Below are 19,991 nucleotides of genomic sequence, written 5' to 3' on the forward strand. Positions count from 1 at the left end.
CATTTTACATTGATAAGTCGTGGTAAAATTATTCAGAGATATCTGTTGTAAAGCCAAAATGTATGTTAGTTTTATCCAGCAGGTGTGGCTCTAAGGATTGCACTGCCCGTTGGTTGGTCGTCCACCACCTCGGCCCAGACTGCAATATCTCAACGACTATTGGATGAAAGTTTGTAAAGAAATCCATAGTCTCCATAGGATGAATCCTACTGCCTTCGGCGATCGCCTGACTTTAACTCTAGCGCCACAAACAGGTCAAAGTTTTCGCTTATCCTGAGAAATATCTAAACATCTACTTGATGAATGGGCACAAAAGTTCGGGCAGACACTCAGAATTAATTCCAATAACTTTGGTGACCTCCTGACTTTTGGTGACTCCAACAACTATTAGATGGAAGGCCATGAAATTTGGTAGAGACATTCATGTCTACCTGAATTTTAATACCTTTGGTCATCCCCTGAATTATCTTCTCTGGTGTGTATTTACTGCCTGGTCTAAAACTCTGTGGTCGTCAAACCCTAATGGAAACACTTCTCTTGTTTGATGCTATCCGTGTAATCTCCACTCCTCTTTTTAACCACAGTAAATTATAAAAGCATTTTAAACACACTGACACATTGTACATTGATTGTACATCAATCATACATCTGGGAATTTTTGAGTTTCTATCGGAAGATCACAACAAAGGTCATTTGTATTGTATTTGTTGTACTTACGTCATCACCAAAATATCTCTTGGTAAATTTTTCGAATTCGGCTGCCGTCACATTCTGCAGTTGTTTTTGCTGAGCACTCATGGTGAAGATGGGCTGTGAGATGAAGAAGAAAAAAAAAAAAGAAAGTCTTGTTAAGTCTGAATACACTTGTTTCTCCAGTTTTGTTACTGGAGAAACTGATCTACGTTTTTGTTTCTGCAGAACGAGGTTTAGTAATTGCACTCAATCTGTCAAAAAAAGCTCACTACTCTAATCAAAAGAGGCATAATTTTCTTTTCACGTTAAAAGGCTTTGGCTTTGGGCAGAGCATCTCTTTAGTCTCTCTTTGTTTCTGTTCGGTCTTTGTTTCTCAGTAAAGCAGTCGGCAAGTTTGTTACCTCCGCCAAGGAGGTTATGTTCTCACCAATGTCTGTTTGTTGGTTTGCTTGTTTGTTTGTCAGCAGGATTACGCAAAAAGTACTGAACCGTTTTGCACCAAACTACGTGGCGGGACAGGGCATGGGCCAGGGAAGAACCCATTAAATTATGCTGCGGATCCGGTTAAAGGGCGGATAACATTGGGGCGAGATTGGGGATTTTTCAACATTTTCGTCAATTTCTCAGGAATGCATCTTGATTTTAAAAAAAACAGGCATATTTAAGGTGTTGAGATTTTTGAGTTTGTACACTTTGGTGCAGATCCAGATAACATACAGATATGGTGGAAGAAAATGATGAATCCTCATTACAGCCTGAGTTGTACTTATAATTCCTTGGCGGAGATATGCGCTCTACCATGTGCCGTATCAGTTCTGCTATAAATGATTTGATGAAAGAAACAGTGTCCACACCTGAAAGCCAGCCAGGGTGATTTCAAGCGAGACATCCAGTGGTGGGTTGACAACTCCAGCTACAGATTTTACTAGAGACATAAAAAGCAGCGGGAACCAGACGATACAGATCAACAGCACCACAATCATCCCTCCCATCCCGTACTTCACCACCTTCTTCTTCTTTTGGCCTCGTGGCTGGGGGTACCTCTGCAGAGGGATGAGATACAGGACAGTGAGCAGTATTATTTTACCTGGATTCACGGCCAAACAGTTGTTGTTTTTTGAAATCCATTACAATTACGCTATGAAGTGGATCGGGGTTAGATCAGTGATGATGGCACAAAAACTTTTAGCACAGGAGGTACTTGCAGACTGAACTGGGAAATATTGCCAGAGTGCAATATTTACTATAGAGAGGCATAGAATAAAAAGATTTTAGTGTGCTTTCGGGAATACTGGGCACCACAGACACCATATATCTTTGCTATTTAATATGCAGTACTTAGCAGAAAAACTGCCATCACCCAGCCCGATGCAGAAAAGTCACAAAACAACAAACACGATCATGAAGGAGTTTTAGAAAATATTATCTACTTTGACAAAAATAAATTTCAGCCTGAATTCCAACATGACAGTCTTTGGCTCTGAAGGGAACTCCTTTCACACTAGACTGGTGCCACAATGAAAAACACCTTCTCAGACTCTCTCCAGCATTTGAGGATGAAGATGTGAGCGTAGATGTCCTCCACGCAGATCCAGCTGGACAGAGACAGCGAGGTGTCGGTCCAAACCCAGTCCATCACGGCTCGCAGCTCCGTCAGAAACGGCACCAGTCGGAAACTGGAAAAAATAAAAGGAGCTGTGAGTTAGCGTGAAGGTTCCTTCTTGAACCAACAATTCTTAACTCAGGGTTGACTTTCTAGAATTTTTTTCTGGTCCTTTCTACGGCCTCTTACAGTCTGTCTTAGCAGATGGAGTAGTTAGGTTACACGTGGACAACTCATGTACTCGTCACCAGCTGAGATGCAGCTGAAACTTCTGGAGAAAGCAAGTAAGTGAAACTTAAGTCAAGATTCTTTTTATTTATTCGTCAGTCAAATTGCTAGACATGTTCTTAGGATGTTAATTTAACATGTTGTGTGAGCATATGGGCACATTTCTTTTTTTTTTTTTTTTTTTTTTAATGTAACTCAGTGTATGCTACTGACAACCAGTACTAATTGTTACATTACTTTTACTTAACACCCCTTATATAATCTCGTGCGGCCAGACTTCCTTATCTTTTAGTTCACAGATTGTCTGGAGAAATCCGGACACAATGCCAGTTAAAATAGTAGACAACACAGTGGTTTGTGTCAGTGAAACTGAAAAGACAGATGATTTACAGAATGCTCTGGAGAACTTCTTTTTCTCTTTTACTTCAGGAGAAATTTAAGAATTTAATAACTGAAGGAGCGGGGGAGGGCTTTTTTAAACTCAAAGCTGATTGAATGACTGCTCCAGTTAGTTTTTCAGTTCTCCAGGCATCTGTGACCTTCCCAAGACAGAGGTTATGTTTTGCAAGTTTATCCCCTATGTACATTCATTACATTACTAATTAGCATTACAGAAAATACGACATGGCTCTAGCTGCACACAATGATTATTTTCCTTATTAATTTACTGAATGTATCTTTTTTTCCCCAATTAATCAAGTAATTGCTTAAAATATCAGAAATTTGTGAAAAATGGGCTAACAAGGGTACAGAGCCCACGCTGAAGTCTAAAAATTGCTTGTTTTATCTGACTAACAGACCCGGACCCAAAGATACAATTTACAATGATGTTAATAAACTGAGCAAAGCAGCAAATCCTCACGTATAAAATTCTGGAAGTGACAAATGTTTTTGCTTGACAAATTAACTTGTGAAATTAACAAAACAAATTAACATCAAAGCATTGAACATAAAGATATGCGAATGGAGCTGCCCAATAAACTAACACTAACAATTAGAAATGTTGAATTCTCCTTTAAAAAGTAAATTTTTTGGTTACACATTTTTTGAAACCAATAACTCCAGGTGTAATCTTTTTAGAGCAGCTAACTGACATCGCAACGTGACCAGGGCCTCTGACCTGTTTGCCCAGCTGGAAGAAATGATACTTTCCCAGCGTAACTCACCCTTGAAACAGGAAGAGGTTGACATAATTGTAGCTCTTGGTGAGGAAGTTTCCCAGAACGCGGGTTGGATAACCGCAGCGGATCTGATAAGCCGACAGCCCGAAGTAGATGCACTTGACAAAATACCACATCTGAGCAACTGTGTTCTCACTGAAACGCCTACAAGGAGAAGAGAACAGGGACACAGTATGTAAAAACAGTGAGGTCTTTTCTTTGTTAAACCACTAATGTAATTTATAGAAGGAACAAAAAACTCCTCACATGTCTCAAAATTTCAGATTTTGTTAGGGTTTAAAAACAAAGTAACCTGACTGCAGATAAAAATAGGGCTGGAAAAATTCCTGCCAGCTGTAAAACATTCTGAATCATAACAGGTAATAATGGGGGATTTTTGCAATGAATAACTTTCTGAAAGGAATTTAAACTTAACAACGAGAAAATTAGGGTTGCATCTATTGATTGTTTTCATTATTGATTTTTTTTTGATTAATCAATCAGCCGAAAAACATGTCTAAAAATAGTGAAAAAGTACATCACAAGTTCCCAGAGCCCGATGTCTTCAAATGACATGTTTTGTCTGACCAACTATCCAAAACCAAAAATTATTCAATAAAGAGCCATATGAAATAGTGAAAAGCAGCAAATCCTGACACAAGAGAAGCTTGGCCCGGAGAATGTTTGGCAATTTTGCTTGATAAATAACTTGCACATTTAATAGATTTTCACAAATTGTTTCCTATCATTTTTCTAAAGGTTTCTCTTCATTTTATCAGCAACCGAAATGAATGACATGTAGCAAAGATCCCAAGCCATCTCTCAAACCCAGGATGCTGTAAAATACAAATTACGTGCCATCAAGGCTCCTCAATGATTAATCAGGACACTTAATGGCTTTAGATTCAAAAGTGAATTTATAATAACGTGAGGTATGATTAAGTTCTTACTTCTTTGTGACTCCTGGCAGGATAAAAAACATCCAGAAGTGGATGCCAAAGACCAAGAAGACTTGGAAGATGACCTTGCCCATAACAGACTTTCTGAGGTAGAGGGCCCGGTCCACCACCATGGTCCCAAACTGGATCAGGACCATGACCAAGAAGGGTCCCGGCACCTGATCCTCCGACAGAGACGAGGTGATGTCTGCGGCTGAGTGTTTCTACACGGGGAAAAGTGCAGATAATTGTTCATTTTTATCAAGTAATGTAGAACAAATTTAGATTTTGTTTATCAAAAAGAAGAATTCCATTTCGTCTAAATCTAAATAAACCTACACCAAACGCCCAGAATCCAAACACAATGATGATGAAGTCGACGGTGTCAGCGAGGAACATCAGCACATAGACGTCCGTGACAGCACTGTACTCTGGATGGATCAGGTTATAGAAGAACTGTTTCATGGGAAGGTAGATCTCCATGAACCTGCAAAGAAAGGAAATGGGTGAAAATAGTCCAGGTTAGTCTTGTGCTGTTGCTGTCATACCCCAAAGGACCACAATCTAAATGAATTTTATAAACCTTTAGTGTTTCTATCTCGTGTCGGGCTTCAGTTTTATGCATAACACCTTGTTTGTGTTACATCCTATTTAGAGTTTTATTTTTTTTTTTTTTGTGTTTGCATGTCCAGGTACCATGTTGGACTGAATAATGTTTTCTTTAATTTGGTTTTATTTTTGTTTTGTGGTTTATTTGACGTGTGTTATGTCTTATAAATCCGATTAAACCAGGAAAGAGTCTGTAAAACGTGGTACACGTGATAAGTCGGACACCACTGGTCTTACTTTGGAAAAACTAAAATGCCTTAAGCATCATTTCGGTGTGTTTCCGTTACTGCTCTAGACGTAATTTCTCAGAAACAGCTTGTTCCATTGTAATTTAATTTAGAACAATAACATGTTTTGATCATCTATTGCAGCACTTACAAAAATTACACTGAATGGGCTGACAGGAATGCTGTAATTAAAGGTCTAAATTTAGACCTATGAAAGGTTTTAGCAGGTGAGTCACTGATCTGATTTTCCACGGCGCATCTTCCGTTATTCATCCGGAATATTTGCCGAGCACATTTCTCATCAGCGCCCTGATACAGTTACACACTTTCTTGTACAACCACATTTAAAAGTGTTGACCAGTAAGCGGCTGTGGGTGGAGTTTAAGAGACAAAAAAAAAAAGAGCTTTTGGTTCAACTTTTATGAAGCACCTATGCTTCATCATCGTACCGCTTTATGATGAAAGCTCTTCCTTTATAGAGCTGCTCTCTCAGCTTCTCCATAACCATCTGTTTGCGGGTCTTCTGATGGATGCTGGGCTCGCTGCCATCCTTGCGGCTGCTGTTGTGGGAGGCGGTACTTCCTGTGGAAACAATTTACATTTCGAGTTGTAAGTGAACCGTGAGGATGCATTGAGTCACTGATACAGCCCGAGATCTACAAGGACCGAATCCAAGGCTCAAGGATTGAGACCACAAGAAATTGTTGTTTTGTGGGATACAGTTCCGGAGGATTTTCCTTCTGTTTATTATTGATGTTATGATTATTATTGTTGGAAGAGTAGTGATTACGCACATTACGAGCTTTGTTTGAGGGATATGGTATTAATTGTTGACTTTCCTCAGTCGGTCTCCTGTTTCGGACCAGCTGTCTTTTCATATCCATGAGGGAACCACCCTGAACTACCATTCAGGAGCAGGAAACAGCCAACAGAAAAGGATCCTTACCTCTCTTTGACCCTGCAGAGTGAAGAGATCGGTGAGAAATGTGCGAGCCTCCACTGGAGCTCTTGCGACGCTGGTAGGTCTTCTGTTGCGGGAAGTGCACCTGGACGTGTCCTGAATCTATGGACGTCCCAAAGTTTATGGACCTCAAGGTGTGAGTAGAGCCTCTCCTCTCACTGATCAGTGAGGAGGCAGGTTCAGACTCCTTGTCACTCTTCTCCTTGTCTTTTCTCTCATCCTGGGACTCACTCTGACGGGGAGACTCTTTCTTTTCTTTGGGGTCGTCTTCGTCCCACAGACCGTGGCACTGCAAAGAGGAAAAACACAGGGATTTGGATTTTTATGCCCAAATTAATTGAGCGTCTGGTGCAGGGAGTGCAGCTGAGAGTCACGGTGTTTATCCCATAAGGTGGTAACATTGCACCCTAATGATTTTATTTCATTTGTTGAGAAAGGAGGAAAAAAATTCAGAAACTTTGGAGGGAAATGGTCTAGCTGGACTCAATTTGAGTGCAGCAGGGACACAAATCCAAATACTGGACTTTTATTCAATACTTGACATCAGCCAGTCAGTGATAAAAAGCTGCAAATGCTTATCTGATGAAGGATCCTCCCAGACCACAGACACAAATCAGTCAAGAAAACCTGCAATTTTCTCTGCAAATTCTACATTTTCTGTTGGAAAAACTTCTCTGTAAAGCAGTTCCCTTTCTCATTCTACAAGCAGTAATGTGTCACAACGTTCGCCTTTCAACTGAATACATATTACATATACACAAGCAATATTGGATTAGTTGTGTGTCAGTGGTGTTTTTTTTTTCTAACCCCATCATGGTCTGACTGCTGTTTCAGAAGCATTTTCTAATGTGAACGATACATTTTATATACAGACACAGAATTATTGTAATTTTCTAGCATGATCGTAGTCAAATGTAAAGATAATGAATGTCAGCAGATAGATAATTTAGGTGATTATCACGTTCAATTTAAAAATACGGTGAAAAATGTTTGAAGAGCAAACAGTGTGGTTGTGTTTTAAGGAAAAGGAAGGCATTTTTCTTACTGTCAACAAATCCCGTGAGAAAAACCAAAGCCAATTGCGCGTTGGTCTGTCTCTCTCTCTACTTTCCAACTGCACTGTAGTTTTTAGCAGACATTACTCAAACAAGAATAAATAGTGTCATCAGCAGGATGGTGTGTGTCATCGACTCTACCCAGTAAAACATTGTGGCTCACTGATGTGTTTTAATAGGTTTTGGAAAACAATGGGGGTCTTTGACACAATACTGACTGCTGGTTCTGCTCTTTTCATGGAATTTGTTGACATTAAGAAAGGAACTGAATGTCACCAGACTCATCTCTTTATATGAGGCAGATATCCAGGTTAACATCGTTCACATATTCTGTGTGTGCAGGTACCTTCAGGATGGACCTGTGGAAGAAGAGAGCCAGTAACTGGACCAGGTCGTAGTGGACGTAACCATCCTTCTTCTCCACGCCGATGATGTTGGGAGGGTGATACGGTTTGTTCTTATCTATCTTGTTCTGGTTGAAGGGGAAGAAGCCAAACTGGAAGAAGTACTTGATGACGATGGTGACCTGGAGGGAAGACGACAGCAACGTCAGTGAAGCCGACCGGACCAAGATGAAAATTTACACTGAAACCTGAGAGAAATCGTTGCATAAATATCAATAATAACGAATATGATCTTACTGTAAGGATACAGTAAAAATATCTCTGTTTTCATATGTTTTATGCTTAATCGGGGCATTAAATTGACACATCAATGCAACAAATAAATCTTTACTCCTACACCTGGTGGATATTATTGTCAAAGAGTGTTTAAAACATAATACATCGATCTTTAAAAGCTACCGTATCTGTGCGTTACTTTAACTTTCTGGTATTCACTGTGGACGACAGAAACAGTTCGGTCTAGGTCTGTAATTGAGCTTTATTTCCAAATGATCCCTCCATCCATTTGATTAACGTGATTTAATGATGAGCTGCTGTGGCTCAGGGGGGTAGAGCGGGTCGTCCATTGACCAAAAAGTCGGCGGTTCGGTCCCCGGCTCCTCCAGTCCGCATGTCGAAGTGTCCCTGGGCAAGACACTGAACCCCAAATTGCCCCCGATGTATCATCAGTGTGTGTGAGTGTGTAGAAAGCGCCGTATGTATAGAAAAAAAAAAAAAAAGCGCTGTATGAATGTGTGTGTGAATGGGTGAATGTGGCAGTAGTGTAAAGCGCTTTGAGTGGTCGGTAAGACTAGAAAAGCGCTATATTAGTGCAGTCCATTTGCCATCTACAAAATTGTAGATTTGAGTTGAAAAGTCAGTGTTTTGCAAATGTCATCTTCGTGTCCGACTGTACCTCAGTATAGACGATGGCAGTCATCCAGTAGCGCTTGCTGGGCCGGGGCACAGACAGCATGGCCCAGAGGAAGATGGTGATGGGAAGGACCAGGGTGGCGCAGGAGGCCGACACCATGTGGTTGATGATGATGACCAGGTAGCACACCATCTCCGAGTGGGCCACCAGCATGTTGTACAGGGCGTAGCAGAGCTGGAGGATCAGAGGCTGGCGTTGGTAGAATTTATCCGACTGCTCCAGCTCCTCATCATAAAACATCCTGGACAGACACAGAGAGATGGACTGATTGGTATATGATTATTTTTCTGATTCTAAAATATGACAGACACACAAATAAATCAGTTTATACTATCTTTTACTTAAAAATTACTATTCCAAACTAGGAGATTGTTACTGCACAAAAATTCCTGCAATCATTGATGGACTTCTGAACAGGCCTACCGGGCACAATGTCGCTGAAATGACACAACACGACTACAAAGACACGCAAAAAGACCACATAACAACAAAGAGACACAACATGACTAGCGAGGAGATGCAAATGACCACGAGGAGACACAAAACAACCACAAAGGGACACAAAACAACCACAAAGACTTAAAACAACTATAAAGAGACACAAACGACAGCCACGTTGTTTTGGTAGAGGTGGTCTTGGTGCTGTGGGTGTCTTTCTCCTGTGTAGGAGCGATGACATTAACTGCATTTTGTTACCAATACCAACATACATCTTTTAAAACCTTACTTTGAGGACAATGTTTTACAATGAAATCATTTTTTGTTCAGTTAGTATAGTATGCAAAGCACTCAAATGCATCAGTGATTCAACCATACATGAAGGCTGCCAAAATTGAAGTCAAATTGTAACGTGATTTTGTTGAAGATAGTGAACTTATGATTAAAATCAGGCAACATCTGATCAAAAAATAGCCTTCAATAGCAACTTTGACTGTTTCCAATACTTGGTAATACAGAAACATTTCGGGGGAGTACTCAGAAAGTATTAAAATCAATACCCAGACCTGTGCATAGCACAAACTTACAACTTACAACTTTAAGGATGAACGTGTTATTTATTAATGTGTTATTTAAAAAATGATCAAGATGAATCTGCAGCAAAGCATCGGAGACAAATAGCTGCCGATTCTGATTCCTGTGAGGCTCCATACTAAACCGGCTTCGGTTGCTTTTGGACTTACTTGTTGAGCAGCAGTTCGCTGGCGGTCAGCTCGGTGGTCATAGAGGGCAACATGATGTCTGACCTGCTGTCCGAGCGGCTGTCAGAGGTCATAACCATGCGCCTCCTCCTGTCCACGTCACTCTCGTCATCGCTAACCTCTAGACGGTCGAAGCTGACAGCCTTGCTGTAGCTGGGCGGCACGTCAGCGTCAGACATTTTGGAAGCATCTGTATCAGGGGTGTAGAGCAGCCCTACTCGCCCCTCTGTCTGCATCAAGTCCTGCTGTCCTCCTCCATCTTCACTTTCAGTTGTGAAGTCTTTGTCCTGGACCGAATGGGCACACTCTGCCTGCTCCAGCCTGAGGGAGGGGCCCTCACCTGGGCCAAAAGACTCCCAGGGAGCCTCTTTTCTCTCCTGCTTCTCTAGTACCTCTAATTCCTCCTCAACCTCCTCACCCTCCGTCCTCTCCAGCCCCTCACCAGCCTCCTCCTCTTTCTCCCTGGATTCTCGGTCACTCCAGGGACCACCCTCGGGCCCCTGACTGTCGTCTAGCTGTTGAGACTCCCAGGGAACCTGGTGCTTGTCCTCCCCTTGATCCTGCTCGTCCTCCACTTCTTCTATGGTGTCTGCGGTGCCCTGTCTGGAGTAGAGCATGATGCACTGGGTCGCTTCACTGCAGGGGACAAAAACAAAAGTGACCGTACCAATCTGCATTCGGGCGTCTCTGTTCAGATGGACACCAGTAAAATTGAAAAAACTGGATGTCTGTGATATAATCAGTCTCCAAATTTATACAGAATAGATTTTTAGAAATCTGCACACTAGCCTCCCTCTGGGTGTATTTTTAAAATGTACTAGCCCATATTTATTAAAGGGTTTTTATTTTTAACGATCCACTTAATTGACTGGAACTGCCGCACGCTTGGATGAGGGCATATTTTTCCGTTTTAAAAATTACTTGAGGGATACCAGAAGTGTTCCTGTTGTCATTATTTTTCCTTTATACTGAATAAAAAGAAACACTTGCAGTATATAAATATCTACTAAGTTGTTTATAACGCACTACAACGTAGTTGTACGTAGAATTAAGGACATTTTTAAGTGTTTATTAATGCACAGTATTTGTCAACAAGTACAACTTCTCCAATTAAGACATATTTTCACAACTGTGTTTTACAGTATTGTCAGTCATTATTTGTTCATGCACTCTACTTATGGGTGCCCACGGGAGCATTTAAAGTTGTTAACAAACACATGAATAACCACTTTAATCTGCTTACCAAGTACATTACAGTGTGTTGTAAAACATTTTTCAAATGGAAATGCGCTGCGTATAAATGCTCAATAGAGGGAGTTACTTTAAAGTGTTACTGAATAAACGCTTCCTGAAATATGTATCAAGTATGTCTCGATGAACAATGAAACAAGGGAAGTGATGTTTATAATAACCCTAGAGGCAATTGCTGAGAAGGAACAGATCATAGATTATAAAACCCCTTTTCATTTCACTGTTATTGGGTGAAAATGAAAAAGGGACATGCATTTGTCAGGGTATTTTTTTTTTTCGGGTTTCTGACAGGATGTAATAACCAAAAGGGTTATCTAAAATGTTGTGCAATCATTCAGCTGAAGCTAAAAATCAACAACAACAACCAAAAAAAGAAAAAAAAGATGTTAAAGAGGCACAAACACAAGTCAGGAGATGCAATGATGTGATTCATGTCAGGGACACAGGTGTGTAAATGGGCGATGCAGAGGCCAGGCACCTGGATATGAGGCTGCTGGAGCTGTCCATTGATGAAACCGACACGTCTATGCTGTACATCTTCCGCAGTTTGGGCCTGGCACGTTCGCTGGTTTTGGGAATGCTCTCCGGCATTCCATCGAGGTCTTCCAGTGTGGATTGGCGAGAAAACAGCGTGGTGGCCTCGGTGAAGGCACTGAGAGGCGGTGAGAGCGACAGATAGAATGATCAGGCGTAAGACGGATGAGACGAGATCGGTGTTAGGCCAACAGACAGGGTGTGATAAAAGCATTTAAAACAACTTTCATACTTTGCTGAATCCAAATGTGCGGACTGAGCCCTCACGGACTTCTGCCATTACGTACAGGGACGTCGTCCCTGTCCTCACATTAAGTCTGTGAGGGTGCTGGACCGCGATGGGATGAAAAGCTTAAAGACCTCATGTGTTTCCGCGGAGGTGACCTGAGGTTCCTGAGCCTGTAACTCATTTCCAAGTATTTTTCGGTTCTTAACGGTACTGATATTAGCCACAACAGATCTGGTCAGTAAAATTTTCCCTTTACGTAAGCTGCCAAACACAATTTTACATCAGCATTGCACCTTCACGTGAGGATCTTTATACCACAGACGGACAAAAAATAACTTTTGCCCGTAGTTTTGCAGATGATAACAAATACAAATTATTCAGATTGTTCAGGTTCTGTACGTGCAAGAAGAAAACTTACTGCAGCAATAAACTTATGCAACAAAAATTAAAAAAAGCAGATGTCCTAAAAAAAAAAAAAATTAGAAAAATTATTGTTAAAAAAATTGAAATCATGATTACGATGATGATTATTGTTTGTTATTCTGGAAGTCCGCAGAAAGTCTACTTAAGGCCCGATGTGGATTTGGACCGCTCATGGACTTCCCAGGAATGCGTCCGTTAAGTCCGCGAGTCTGCACGTGCTGGGAAGTTCGAACATTTGGATTCAGCCAAAGCGTGCGGACGAAATGGCTCAAATGTGATGATAACCACAAGATACTGTTGAACAACCTCGCTGCTATCAGCGGCTGCCGTGTACAGCTTAAAGGGTCAGTTCACCCAAATTACAAAAAACATATCTTCTCACTTACCCCTCGGGGTATCTAGCCACGGAGACAGTTTTGATTTTATTGGCCCAGGGTTTGAGTTTTCTGTCTCTAAAATTTCAGGCCCCATCTCAACTCAATGGCTGTGAATGGAATCTTGCTTGCGGTGCTCACAGCTTTGAAAATAAGTCTTTAAAAAATTCAACAGCGATATCTCTTTCAAAAAACAAATTTTAACTGAGTTTTCCATAAAATCTGCCAAAGAAAATGAGAATGACTGTGCGTTTTCATCCACTAATGTTATGATAACATCGAGAGTCGGACAAGTCGATAAAAACATTAAATCGCTGCTGAATAAGGAGGAGGAGAAAGAGTGAGATGAAATAATGACCCCAAATTTTCTTTTGGCTCAAATCGAAGTTGTGCATAAAAACAAGTGGATTGTAATGCATTTAGTGTCCTGGTTACCTTGGATAATCCACGCTACACACTGTCAGCAGTTTTTATAGGGACTAATTCTGCAGTAGAAAGTAGTTCCCCAGATGTTGGCGCTGAAATTTTTTGTAAATGTCATTATAAATGTCAAACCTCAAAACCCAGATGAATAAATCCAAAACTAACTGCATGTCTAGACACCACAAGAGGCACATGAAAGTAAGAAATTTTTTTTTTTTTTTTTGTAATTTATATGAACTGGGACTTTAATTTGTGTAGATCAGGGCACATACACTGCCATGTGAATTTAATAGGAGGCGACTATATCACAAAAGTATCCACGCGAGGAACGTGTATAAGTGATGTGACATATGAAAGCACAGATTATGTTTTCACTGCCCCCTCTCTGACAATAAACAGTTCCTCGATGAAAAAACATTAATCTGAAGAATTGTGACGCATTAAAACTGCAACAAATCTTTACTAATGCATGGCTGGGCATAAACATGCAACCTAAAACTTATTGGTGTCCTGTCCAGCCATTCTTTAATAAAGGACTTTTAGTTAACATTTTTCTTGCATTAAAGTGCTTAAGTATACAGGTTTTCATTGCTTCTTTCACATTTGCTTTTTTTTTTTTTTTTTTACTACCTACAAGGAGAGAAAGAGACAAAAAGTTCAGAGACGAACTTACATATTATGTATTCTTCTCAACACTCCCTAAAACATTCCATGATGGGGACTCACTTGGTCTCCCACGTGGCATTGCCACCATCAGGCTCTGTGTACCTGGATATGCTGTCTCGGGAGGCTGTCGAGTCCTGGCTCTCCATGCGGTAGCCTCCTCGCCTCCTTCGGACCCTGGCGGAGCCGGACTCGTCCTCACTGAGCTGATCCACACTGGCCTGCCTGGACATGTTGAGCCTCATGGCCTTCTGGTAGTAGACGTGGATGCTCTCTCTGGAGGGCACGTTACCCTGGTCAGGAGGAGAGGAGTCCATTACTTTCTGCCTCTCCCAATCGCTTTAATCAAATGTTTAATCAGCTTATAAACGATAACAAAAACAAGACACATCTAATTACCGAGACTAAGACTCTATAGCCATGCCAGTGGCTCTGCGAGGCTGTCACTAAGTACATTTATTCAAGTACTGTACCTAGGTGCAATTTTGAAGTACTTGTACTTTACTTAAAGTACTTCCATTTTCTGCTACTCAATATTTCTACTCCACCACATTTCAGAGACAAATGTTGCACTTTTTTACCCCACTACATTTATTACATATACTTTATCAAGTTATTTTGCAGAGTCAGATTATTAACATAAAATATAATCAACAAAACAATTCTGATGTGCTATTATAGGTTAAGACTTTATTGATCCCAAGGGGGAAATTTACAAGATTTAGTAAATAAAGTAAATAAAATTAGCCCCACATTAAAGCAATGTACATATTAACGTAGCAATAATTACAAAATCCATTACCATCATATACTTTATTCTGAAATGGGCGATTCTGCATAACAAGCACTTTTAACCTTGGTACTTTTAGTCTATTTTGATGCTAATACTTTCGTACTTTTACTTGTGACAGAATATTTCTACTTTGTGGTATTGGTACTTTTACTTAAGTAAAAGATCTGAGTACTTCCACCACTGCTACACGGTAACGCCAGCATGCTGACGTCTAGCAGCTATAATGTTTACCATGTTCACCGTCTTAGTTTAGCCCGTTAGCGTGCTAACGTTTGCTCATTAGCAGGAAACATGAAGTACAGCTGAGGCTGATGGAAGTGTCACCACTCGTGCATGGCACCCGGTCACAAATCAAAGAAATGGGCAACATAAAAGTTTGATTTCCCGGTAGTGCTACGTGAAAGGTCAGGGGATCAGCAAAGCTTATAAAAACTAAAGTGAGGGCTAAGTTGGAGGATTTGTAGCTTTTCTTCTACACGACAAGCATCTGTGGGGAGGATCATGCACCTTTTTGACCTCTCGCGTCAGCATGCAGCGCTCTATACGCAGCACGGTGGAGATGTCGATGTACTCTCTGCAGATGTCATTCATCCACTTGGTGAAGCTGTCCACCGTCGTCTGGAAGAGCACCCAGGTGAACTTTATGATGTTGAACACCCGTTTGATGATGTTGTCTGAGGGAGGGCAAAGTCACAGTCGCAGAAATTAAACTTCTCGGCCTGCCGCCGCGCTAAAGAACTTGAAACTAGGTGGCTCCAAAATGGCCAATAAAAGTATCAGGTTTGTTTAATTTCAGAAAATCAGGCAAAATGGTGTCTGTAAATTCCACAACAAACTGATAATCATCATCCTGATTAATCTGTGAAAAGATCGACCACCAAAGGATATCAAAAGGGAAAAGAAAGGCAAAAATATTTATTGTTTTGCAAGTTCAATTTTCTCTGGATGGGGCAATTGGTTAATATGATTTGGAAGACAGTTTGTAAATCCCCTTTTAAAAATTTCCCCTCATCGCAACCTGTGAATAGAGAGGTGTCCTTATCTGACACCAGCATTTTCTTTTGGATCAGTGGGTCCTACTTAGGGAAAATAGGAAGCTCCTCTTTATGCTGCTAATGGGGCAGTGAAATAAAATTTGAAAAAAAAAAAAACCAAACAAAAAAAAAAAAACCAAACTCATGTGTTCATAAACTCTTTAATCCTGAAACTATATGAGAAAGAAAGAAAATTAAAGCCAATATATAATAGTAATCTGTACAATATGCATTTCCTTTATGCTCAGATTCCTGCAGTGCTCCCAGTCCAGTTTCTAGAGCGTTTTAAGACTCAGAAGTCGGAAGTAAACAGCGTGAAAATTAGGTCAACATTTTTTTTCTCGAGGAGACACCAACCTGGACCAGCAGACTGCTTGTTCTCCTCTCCTTTTTCTTGCCCGTCAGACAGTTCACTGACCTCTATGGCCACATGACCTGCTGACGTACAGTTAAAGGAACATGAAAGTCATTCCCGCTCATAATTAATGTTGGTTGTTTCATGTGATTTTTTTTTTCTTCCTTTTTTTCTTTGACTCTTGAACTTGCTTACCATCTTTCTTGCTCTTCCTGTGTCTGACTCCTCTGGTGTAATGCTTCCAAAATTTGCGTTTCTCTTTGCCTCGTGCCCTCAGTGCAGCTTTGGGGTCCGTGATCCAGGCATGGTAAAGAAACTGGAGAACAGAGGGCAGCAATTTAGTATCAGTGAAAGGATGTGAAGTCGAGGAGTCACTGAGGCAAATTACTGTACGCAAGAGGATGTATAAGAGAAAGGGAAAATTAAACACAAATTTGAGGTGGTTTTGCTCGTTTTAGTCTATTAATTAGAAATAATTTACACTTTATATTACTACATACCATTTTCCTACAGATACCATGACCTTTTAAAATGATTTCCCACTTTTGAGGCAGCAAATGGTTTCAGCTCATATCAGTTCGGAATGAAAATCAATGTGCAGAAGCTTCAAACATGACACAGGTAATTAATCACAGTAAAATCTCCTTTAATTGCCTGCGACAAGGAGGTTATGTTTTCACCCATGTCTGTTTCTTTGTTGGTTCTTTTGTATATTTTGCAGCAGGATTACGCAAAAAGTACTGAACCAATTTGCACCAAACTTGGCGGAGGGATGGGACCTGGGCCAGGGAAGAACCCATTCAATTTTGGAGCCAATCCAGTCATATCGGTGGATCCAGGGATTTTTTTTTTTTTTTTTTAATCACTTTTCATATTTATGGTGTTGAGATCTATGAGTTTGTACCCATTTTGGTGCAGAGGTGGAAGAAAATTCTGAATCTTCATTACACACACAGCTGTACTTAATCCGTTTTATGACAAACAAATTTATGTTTATTGTTATTATTTATGTTATCAGACTATTATATTATATTATAAGAGCTAAACGGACGTGTGTAGGATTGTTTGGCCTTGGCGGAGGAATGCGCTCTACTAATTGCCATTCTAGTTTTTTTTATTCATTTATTTAGTTTCACTTTTTTAAAATTCATATCATGTGGTAATGCTGTTAGGGGCATCTTGGATTCAATTTTGGGCTTGATGATATATTCAAGTGCTTGTGAAAACTCTAACCCAATTGAAGAGATGGTTGGCTGAGAGCACCCACTTTCGTACACGAAACAACACATTTTACAGTATTCTTTTCATTATTTTCATGTTTGCAATTTACTTCTGTTCCACGTCTTATTTTTTTGACATTTTTTGACTGCTTGTAAATGCAGCAGATTCTCATGAATCACATTGTTGGGGCTTCCTTGAATGCACCAATAAGGAAGCCTTTTCAAAACAGTTCCCAAACAGACCTGCACTATCACATAAGAACAATTATAATTTCTCATCGCAAGAAAGTTTTTTTTTTTTTTTTTAAATCTGTAAATAGATTTTTTACAGTGAACTGTCAAAGAAATGGTCAATGACTGGATGAAATGTAGGAAGTCACTCTAAAAACATATTGTATGCTGAGGAAAATAGTCTTCAATGTTGCCAAGAATTCAAAACTTTTCCTGAAAGCGCTGCAACATGCATGACCACCGGTGCAGTATTAACACATAACACCTGCTTTGTTGCTGCGTCATTGACAAAACAAACAGGAAATACTAACACTTTCCAAAACATTTCAGATTTAAGCTCCAGTTCATGCAAACGACTTTAAGCCAATCAGTCAGACAATAAAAATATATGGTACAAAAAAAGCAAGGTCAAAGCACTTCCATTCCAATTCAGATTTGATGATTTATGTCTTATTAGTGTCCTTCATTGTATGGATCAATTTACCATGTGTGTCTTTTTAAAATCTGGTTATTTGTAGCAAAGCAGAACAACAACAAACATGAGCTGGAAAGGCAGTTTGATGTGGCATTAACTGTTACTTGAGCTGGCAGGTGTTACAGGAAGCAGGCCGTGTTAGTTGTGGTGGTGAGTACCTTGCCTGCCTTGACTACATACTGCAGGATAGTTTTAGGCAGCTTAATGATAGACCTGGGCAAAGCCAGAACAGCAGAGACAAACTTCCCAATAGCTCGCTACAGAGAGGGAACAGAGTGGGAGAGGATTAGTAGGAAACATTTCATTTTCTTAGAAACAGCCAAGATTACAGTAACTGCGTTAGGAGACAGTGAACAAAAGAGGATTTAGTAGTCCGGGATACGATGCAGGTGAATATATGTTAGTATTCAAAACCGTTAGTCCTTCAATCCTGAAACATGATGCATTACAAGTCACAAATTGTAAAACTTTCTCAAGAAAAAAAAGAATTGACTGTAAATGTATGAAAAGTATTAAAAGAAAAAAATTCACACAAAATGTTTGCCACCGTGATATGTTGTATGAGCAGTGTTTTCAACTTTGCAAGCTATTCCATTAGTTTATCAAACGTTCAGTATAAAATTTTAATCCGCACAACATCAGTAACTGCAATCATCGGATATCACAAGCGTTGGAAAGTAACCACGTGCATTTGTTGCAGTTCTTTTTTTTTTTTTTTTTTTAAGAGAAAAGTCCGAAAAAAATAATACAACTTTTCATATTTCTTCTACCAGAGTATACAGTACATGTAATGGAGTAAAAGGTACAATATTTCTCTCTGATAAAAAAATGGAAATATTCAATCAAAGTGCCAGAACTTGAGTAAATATACATTGTTATACTTTACCTCAGCTGAGAGCGACATCCTCATCAATAATAAAAACATGACAAACTGATGCTGTGACAGAGATGGAAATAAAAACTCGTTTCGCCCCCGGAGTCACCTGAAATGCTGACTTCCTTGGGGGGTCCTCATCTTTTTTCTCCTCCTCTTCCTCTTCCTCCTCACTGTCAGTTTCAAACAAGTAATAGTCTCCGCTTCTAACCACTGAGGGGACAGAGGGTAAAGTGCTGTTACATTCAGTCAAGCAGTGGCTGAAGTCATACATCGTTTTCACAGTAACAGTAACGTAAGGCACGGTAACGTTTCCCTGCTGAGAGAGAGATGCAGGAAAATCAAACGACCTGACGTTGAATTCTATTTAATTCATGCGTTACTAAACTTTTAACTGAATCTACAGTAGCTCTTGATATAAACACACATTTAAAAACACCAGAGCCATGAGAGGCTGAAACAGAAAATGCAGAAGACACACAACTAATCAAACATGTTAGTACGACTGACGATAATAACTATGAGCACAAAGCACATTGAGGAATTGTTTATTCCATTACACACATTTGCCTTCGAGCTACTCGACAGAGCAACCGAGTCAAGTCTACAGTGGTTAAGTGTTAGAAGCACTGGGATAGACAAGGCTGACTTATGTCCTTGAACAGAACCACAGTGGGTGAGAGGTGAGGGAGGATGCCAGGACACGGACACGAAGCATCAAATGACAAAAATGGAGAAATAATTTGAAAATGTCATGTGGGGATGGAGAACGATATGAGACATGAGTTCAAACCAACCAGGCGACCACAAAGCGACTGTAAAGGTCCTCATTTTATATATTTGATCACTGGTCCGATCGCTCCTGTTGTTTTCATTTTCTCCCGGGTAACACCTGTTTGGTGATCATGTCTACAGGCAAAGAATGAACAAACCCTTCATCCTTTATTCCAGTACTAAGAATAAAAGCAAGTCGATTTCATATCTTTGCGTGAAAATGTTTTACAACAGGGATTTCTCTACTGTGGGCTCTTCAGGCCAGACCAATGCTGAAGTTGAAGTCTTAAACAACGTCAAGTGCACACCTCCAGCCGTTAGTCATTTTCTCTTTCGTCATCGTCTCAT

At 40.2% G+C, this 19,991-nt stretch overlaps 1 protein-coding gene across 6 annotated transcripts in view; it reads right to left on the minus strand.

The window, feature by feature from the left end:
- LOC120798534 (piezo-type mechanosensitive ion channel component 2) overlaps nt 1-19,991 on the minus strand; it is a 92,189-nt gene that overhangs the window by 6,241 nt on the left and 65,957 nt on the right. For 3 of the 6 annotated variants that reach the window (XM_040142873.1, XM_040142869.1, XM_040142872.1), the window contains 18 exons: nt 18,979-19,082; nt 18,154-18,252; nt 16,265-16,385; nt 16,072-16,152; nt 15,188-15,354; nt 13,993-14,180; nt 11,720-11,893; nt 9,973-10,626; nt 8,774-9,032; nt 7,821-8,000; nt 6,405-6,708; nt 5,908-6,040; nt 4,962-5,109; nt 4,635-4,846; nt 3,691-3,849; nt 2,222-2,369; nt 1,548-1,736; nt 718-810 (listed from right to left, as the gene is read on the minus strand). In XM_040142873.1, the coding sequence (XP_039998807.1) occupies nt 718-810; nt 1,548-1,736; nt 2,222-2,369; nt 3,691-3,849; nt 4,635-4,846; nt 4,962-5,109; nt 5,908-6,040; nt 6,405-6,708; nt 7,821-8,000; nt 8,774-9,032; nt 9,973-10,626; nt 11,720-11,893; nt 13,993-14,180; nt 15,188-15,354; nt 16,072-16,152; nt 16,265-16,385; nt 18,154-18,252; nt 18,979-19,082 (3,413 nt within the window). The remainder of the gene's footprint in view (nt 1-717; nt 811-1,547; nt 1,737-2,221; nt 2,370-3,690; nt 3,850-4,634; nt 4,847-4,961; nt 5,110-5,907; nt 6,041-6,404; nt 6,709-7,820; nt 8,001-8,773; nt 9,033-9,972; nt 10,627-11,719; nt 11,894-13,992; nt 14,181-15,187; nt 15,355-16,071; nt 16,153-16,264; nt 16,386-18,153; nt 18,253-18,978; nt 19,083-19,991) is intronic. The other 3 variants (XM_040142871.1, XM_040142875.1, XM_040142874.1) reach the window with 3 other exon arrangements.

This window comes from Xiphias gladius, chromosome 14 (genome assembly GCF_016859285.1).
Source record: "Xiphias gladius isolate SHS-SW01 ecotype Sanya breed wild chromosome 14, ASM1685928v1, whole genome shotgun sequence".
NCBI lineage: Eukaryota > Metazoa > Chordata > Actinopteri > Istiophoriformes > Xiphiidae > Xiphias > Xiphias gladius.